This window comes from Mytilus edulis, chromosome 3 (genome assembly GCF_963676685.1).
Source record: "Mytilus edulis chromosome 3, xbMytEdul2.2, whole genome shotgun sequence".
In the NCBI taxonomy this organism is placed as follows: Eukaryota; Metazoa; Mollusca; class Bivalvia; order Mytilida; family Mytilidae; genus Mytilus; species Mytilus edulis.
The window spans coordinates 106,418,132-106,425,586 of record NC_092346.1 but is presented as its reverse complement, the minus strand read 5'-3'; the positions used below and the strand labels follow the sequence as shown (position 1 = coordinate 106,425,586).

General features: G+C 31.5%; 1 protein-coding gene across 1 annotated transcript; it reads right to left on the bottom strand.

Moving 5' to 3' along the window:
- Positions 1 to 1,746: 1,746 nt before the first annotated feature.
- On the bottom strand, positions 1,747 to 7,114 carry LOC139518121 (ninjurin-1-like). The gene is made up of 4 exons (XM_071309793.1): positions 6,972 to 7,114; positions 4,914 to 5,012; positions 3,880 to 4,154; positions 1,747 to 2,102 (listed from the first exon to the last, which is right to left on the bottom strand). Exons 2-4 carry the CDS (start codon positions 4,945 to 4,947, stop codon positions 1,764 to 1,766), a joined length of 648 nt encoding a protein of 215 aa, XP_071165894.1. The 5' UTR covers positions 4,948 to 5,012; positions 6,972 to 7,114; the 3' UTR covers positions 1,747 to 1,763.
- Positions 7,115 to 7,455: the final 341 nt, after the last annotated feature.

Below are 7,455 nucleotides of genomic sequence, written 5' to 3'. Positions count from 1 at the left end.
TATGACGTCACTTGGTGTTGAGGTTTAAACTTATTCGAATGTGTTGCATTTTGTCGGGTTATGTAATGTATTTCGGTTGTTTCCTGTAACTAGCTAATACTTCAGTTTTATCAGATACATCTTTTGTATAGTCATTTTATAAAATTTACTGTTTGTAAAAGTATAAATTATTCTAAATAATAGGGATGTTCTGGTACCGAACAGAAAACCCTGGCCGTTTTTGGCACAACTTTTGGTCATCGATGCTGTTCAACTTTGTACTTGTTTCGGCTTTCAAACTTTTGTATCTGGGCGTCACAAGTAAGTCTTGTGTGGACAAAATACACTTCTGGCGTATTAACAATTTTAAACTTGTTGCCTTTTGTTAGCTATTATTCGTGTGTTTCTTTGTCAATTGTGTTCTCCTATTTGTGTATATTGTAGTCCTGTAATGTTGTGTTGTCATTTTAATGTTATATTTCACATGGCCATAAAAGAGGTAGGTTTGACATGCCACAAAACCAGGTTCAACCTACCATTTTTTCCTTTAAGATTATCCTGTACCAAGTCAGGAATATGGCCATTGTTATATTATAGTTCGTTTCTGTGTGTGTAACATTTTTACGTTGTGTTTCCGTTGTGTCGTTTGTTTTCTACTATATTTGAGTATGAATTCACATTACTATTAGACGTGTCACGGTACTTATCTATCCCAAAGTCATGTACAATGTATTTGGTTTTGATGTTATATTTGTTATTTTCATAGGATTTTGTCTAATGCTTAGTCCGTTTCTCTGTGTGTGTGTGTGTGTGTGTGTGTGTGTGTGTGTGTGTGTGTTACATTTTAATGTTGTGTCGTTGTTCTCCTCTTATATTTAATGTGTTTCCCTCAGTTTTAGTTTGTTACCCCGATTTTGTTTTTTGTTCATGAATTTCTGAGTTTTGAACAGCGGTATACTACTGTTGCCGTTATTAAGCGCTATAAAACTAAGTTCAATCCACCTTTTTTTACATTTGAAAATGCCTGTACCAAGTCAGGAATCGACAGTTGTTGTCCGTTTGATGTGTTTGTCATTTGATTTTGCCAAGTGATTAGGGACTTTCCGATTTTATTTTCCTCGGAGTTCAGTATTTTTGTGATTTTACTTTTTCCTTATATAGCTGACCATGTTATTTCATAAATATTTTATATCTTTGGTTTTTAAGTTTTAGTTAGAGAGTTCCTGAATATATGTCAAGAAATGAACTTAAAAGTTCAACGGACCAAATAAATAAGGCGTTTTTCTTTTTGTTTTTGTTTTCTTTAGTTTTTATAATTTGAGAAGTGTATGTAGGAATATTAATTGTCAACCGATTATTCCTTGGAAATGTGATTTTGTCTAGAGATGTATATTCCACTTCTTTAAGCATATTTATACAGCATTTTGCTATACAACTTTTCCTGATTTTTTCCTTGTTGATACCGATCACTTATTTCATTTCGGTGCATAAACATAATCTGTTTTTAGGGAATTAGTATAATCTGTTTTTAGGGAATTGGAATAATCTGTTTTTAGGGAATTGGTATAATCTCCGAGTCATTCACTTTGTTTCCTTTGCTTAATGCTACTTCTTGTACCAAGTTCAAAACGGTAAACAATTCCCACCAATGATCAGATTGATTGTACATTATAAAAATAGATTGAGGAAAAGTATTTTTTTACCGTTTTGAATATTTGGAAAGAATGCTGCTTTTGTCATAGAAACTTATCCCGAAGAAAAACACTATCCACATATATCTAAATTTATGTAATACCAATTGCACCAATGACAATATTTATAATCATAACAAAAACCATTACCACAATAGAAACGTTCAATAATCGGTTTTTCCACAAGTCAAATGTTTTATGTCTCTTCGATGTTCCTTTGACAAAATTAGCTGTAATTAATAATAATGTATTTAAAATCTGTAATAACACTGACAAAGCTATGAAAGTTACCACAGCTCTCTTGAAATGGTCTGTTGCTCCCTCTGATATGACCGCTTTCAGTTGTGTAATGTTTGCAATCAGTATGGTAGCACTAAGAAGGCATGACACAATTAATGCTTTTATATTTAGCTTTTCTTTAGGGGGGTCCTCCTGTAAATCATAAATAAAGATATTCAAAAACTATAGTGAAATAAACACTATTTAAGTAAATGTAATGAATCCATGAGGATTCCACCGACATTTTAGGCAATGTTCATTTGTTGTTTTAATTAATAAAAGTTGAATTGCAGCATAATAAATAAAACAAAAGTATTCAGGACCGCATCTAACAGACAACATGGAGTCTTCAATAAAAGTCAACGTCCATACCATATGTGTTGCTCTAAATGAAATCAACTCTGCAGGAACTGGCGAATTCCATAACTATTACAGATTTGTCAATTTCTAAATAGCATCTTTATTCATAAACATATACAACCGCATAAGGGGTTCCCAAAAGCATTTGATACCACAATTTGCAATCTAAAAACTTTTACAACAAAAGATACAAAACAAGCAACTACACGGAGCCACGTGGAACCACACGGAACATAATACTTGATTTTGTTTCCTGGTAGTGGAAGCAATCTGTCAGAGAAATTTATTTGTCAAATTGAATATAGGACGCTCCAGTACTTCTAAACATAATACCTGCAACAATACCATGAGACGTTTAGAACATCACGACTTTATACGACATCCATGGTTTGTATGAAAGTTCAAACAAAGGAAAGAAGCTAGTAATATTCCATGCGTTAATGAGCGAATCGATGTTAACAGCAAAACTAAAAGACGTATTAATGTAAGAAGAGAAGATATTAACAAAATGAGAAGAGGGAGACCGCAAACCAAAAATAAAAATTAAACATAAAAGCATAATAATTGCCAAAGGTACCAGGATTATAATATAATACGCCGACGCGCGTTTCTCCTACATAAGACTCATCAGTGATGCTAAGATCAAAATAGTTATAAAGCCAAACAAGTACAAAGTTGAAGAGCATTGAGGACCCCAAAGTCCAAAAAGGTTGTGCCAAATATGTCTACGGTAATCTATTGCTGGGATAAGGAAATCCTTAGTTTTTGAAAAATTTAAAGTTTTGTCGACAGGAAATTTATTGAAATGACCCTATAATTGATATTAATGTCAACACCGAAGTGCTGACTACTGGGCTGGTTCACACGCAGTGGCATCAACCCTGTGGTGTAAATAATTATCAAAGGTACCATAAATTACATGTAGCGTTAAACCTATGGTCTTCGTCCAAAAACTTTGTCGATATTTGTCAACCAGTACATCTTTCTGATGTCACATGACTGTATACAACCCTTTTTAGCAAAATCTTTATATTTTATGTTTAACCGTAGAAAATATTGTGTATAACAGAATGTTTTGTTTTTTAATGTAATGTAAAAGTTTTATTTATTCATTTGTAAATGAATGTTAGAATAAGTTTTAAAGCAAAAGTGTCTCATAAGTCAGTCATGGCTGGATACCGATATTTTAACTTCGATTTAAATTCTTATTTGTATTTTTATACTTATATTATGATGTATGATATTGTTCAGTATTGGTATGTGACACTATAATAAAATATTATGTATGTCTGTCAGTACAGGCATCACACGTTACATCACCTGTCAGGAGACGTCCACAGGAAATATGGGATAAAAACCGTTGCCAAGATGACCAATCAGATTGCATATATAGTCTCAATTTCAATTACTTTATCTATGTCATATATGTTATAGTTTTCATTATGTTTTGCTATTTTTCTCAATATGCGTCTGTTAATTATCAAGATAAGATAACTGGAAATAATGAATAAGCACGTTCAAGAATTATTATAAACAATTGTTCCTGTATAAATCTGATTAACAAACCTACCTTTGGATATAAGTATATCGCAGGTTTAATTTCTAAAAGTTCAAAGAATTGTTTAAGTTTCTGCGATGATTTAATGGGATCCGGAATGGGCTCAGGCTCTGCATTTTCTTTTGGTCTGTAACACAAAGTAAACTTTTTATCTTTTAAAATCGGGAAATTAAGACGAAGATTGTCTTCTGTTTCTTTAGCGTCCCATTCAAGCTGCAAATCAAACTCGTCTGTCTTTTCTTCTTTTGAACAAGTTTCTTCATCTTTAGAATCTTTATTTTCTTGGCCTTTAGATGAAATAAAATGAAGTGTATTGTATTATTAAGGGGGAACAAATAGTTTTAACAGTAAAAGAGGGACGAAAGATACCAAAGGGACAGTCAAACTCATAAATCTAAAACAAACTGACAACTCCATGGCTAAAAATGAAAAAAGACAAACAGAAAAAAGTAAGTGTCGAATAGCTAGACGTTTTGTAAATCTAATACAATTTACTATGAGTAAAACTACATTATTTGATATCGCTTAAATTGGTCCGCGTATATCTTTACTTTATGCATATCATACTTTGTATCTGTTTAAGGGACTGATTCAAAACTTGCAGTACAATTTTGCATCAGATTAAAGGCATTTTACAACAGTACTCAGTATGGATGAAAGAGCAAAAATTAGAGCATTGAATTTATTGGAATATTCCATGATATATCACATTGCTATTTTAAAGCTGTTTAGATGTACATAGTGTGATAAAGGATATAATAAATTAACGGTGAATAAGAGTTTAATGCTGTAATATATTCTAGGTTTTTTTTTCTTTTGTGATTTGGCACGACTTTTTCCACCAGCTGGTTAATCTATTCTTCGTTAAGAACTATATGTAAACCTTTTGAGGTCTATTTAATTTATAACTTGTTATATTCGGTGACCGTCTGATTGACGTTATTAACCCACACTCGTAATTTATATGATATATCTCGTCCCTCTTTTATATATACACGGTACTGAGTCGGTACTATAATATACATAGCTAATGAAAGCCACTTTACCTTGGCAGGCAACCTTTGCTGTGAACTTTTTCATCCTTAACTTTAGTAAGTTGTCATGTCAGACGTCTTTCGCAATTGTACAGTTAGTACGCTGTAATACTGTGCAATAAAAAATAAAACAGTTTATACAGTTTGTAGAATCTTTTATAGCATATAGGTCTGTGTAGATATAATTAGAAATTAGAAATTAACTGTTTATTCTGATGGATAAAATGTTCATTTCATCATTATAAGAAGCCGGCAAAAAAGGATCATCGCTGAAATACATTTAAACGTACAAAATAATTAAACAACAATTTGTGACGTATAACAAACAGTAGACAAAACACACACATCAATATGCAATTATTCTCCCGGATCAATTTCTGACTATGATACAATTATCTATATACATATTTAAGAAATAAGTTTCAGTACAGTTCATCAAATCTGCAAATTTCTTAAAACCATGAAAATTACAAAGACATGGTATGATTTTAACCAAAAAAAAACGTTCCCTATCGTCTCAATAAAGATTCCATTCACATATGAAATGAAACTCATCTTCAATTGTGTTATCAATACTAATATCTATTTATTATTTGTGATTTGTTTGTCGTATAAGCAGGTTAATGTATTTTTGCTGAATAAAAGGCTTGATACGAGAAGTAAATAGGTTGATAATGGAAAGGGAGTCGTTGTGTATACATCAGTTAGATAACTACACAAAAACACAAAACAGAAAAAAAATCCTATCTAGATATCACAATTTTATTTATAAGTGACTGCTTATATCATATGTCATATTTCCACAGAGAATCAAACATGTAAAGATGTATCTCCCAAGAAGGCTTAATGATATGGGTTGGAGTAAAACTAGTATTGTAAATACACAGCTCTTGATCAGTTGAATAACAATAGCCATTAGGTTTATAGAGGAATATACAATTACATTAGTTTAGGAACATATTTGTACATTATCATATCGGTAGCATATACAAGTATAAATAAAGGTAACAGTAGTATATCGCTGTTTGAAATTCATAAATCGATTGAGAAAGAAAAAAAAACGGGTTACAAACTAAAACTGAAGGGAAACAAATCAAATATAAGAGAACAACGACAGAACAGAAATACTAAAATGCAACACACACAGAAACGAACTATTATATAACAATGGCCATTTTCCTGACTTGGTACTGGACATTTTAAGAAAAATGGTGGGTTGAACCTGGTTTTGTGGCTAATCAAACCTCCCGCTTTTATGACAATGTTAAATATAACATTTAAATGACAACATTACATGACAGGATAAAATAATTATTGTGAAAAGTGAACAAAGCTAGCGTTAGTAACCTACTTAAATTAAGATGAAGATAACTTCTAAAATGTAACCTTGATATAAGAGTATATATGAAAGTATGATTTCGGATTTTTGTTGTTGTTATTGCTGTATTAATGTATCATTGACGTATACCTCTTTTCTTTGAACTTTTCACTTTAAAGTGAAAACAAGCTGCTATAATTTTTCAATACTTCCTTTAAAATTGAAAAGAAAAGAATGGGTATAGTGCATCAGGCCGAGTTAAATCAAATACTTTGAAATTGAAATATTCCGCTTCCTCTCTAAGCGGCATCTTAGAGTAAGAAAACAGACTAGTTGACCCGCAGTCAGAATCAGGATAGGCGGACATGTCTGGCTGTTGACAGTTATCTTTTTAACTAGCACGTTAAAAATCTGGCGCAGCATGCTGGTTAAAGCATGTTCATACTCATATGACATCAAGATGTTCTCGTTCATTAATTTGTCACTGGACGTTATACAGCCATCCGTCCAGCCAACAAACTCAATACAAGCTTGAAATTGTGTTTATATTTATTGACTGTATATCTCAGTTTTGTGAGGAACAAATGGTAATCCCTTGTATCTAGACCCAAGGTGTACGTAGTTATATTCAGGCTGTGACATAAAGATACCCCCTCGAAAAAAAATTAAAAAGATAAATAAATAAATATTAGCAATTTAACTCGTTTTTATTAATTTTATTTGTAATTAAAACATTATTGAAAAAAACTAACCTTAATAGAAAGTAATATCAATCATATAAATTCTTCCTTTTCTAAATTCAAAGGATGTCATTATGCATGTAAATAATAATCAAAACAAATTTGTTCCTAGGTGACAGACAACTGAAATGTTAAACCTATTCATCCTATCATCTACCTTAACTAGCTGATGCATGTATTTATAATATCTGTTGGATATAATTTATATTGATTACTTTCTAAATGAATAAAATTGTATGGTTGACTGCTTTTCTGTATTTCATTTAACAGGTGACTAAAACTCGTTGATGAAAACGAATTCGATTATAATTCTACGTAGAAAACGATGCTTGGAAACAGCCCATAGTGATACAATTTCTCCTTGATTGAAAAACAGTTTACCTGATACGTTTTCCAAGTAAAAAAACGAAGTCAATAAAATTCTAACTAAAAAGTATTCAGTGAGTGCAGCAGCATCTCAATATGATAACATAAAATGTCTGAATAAAAGAATAAA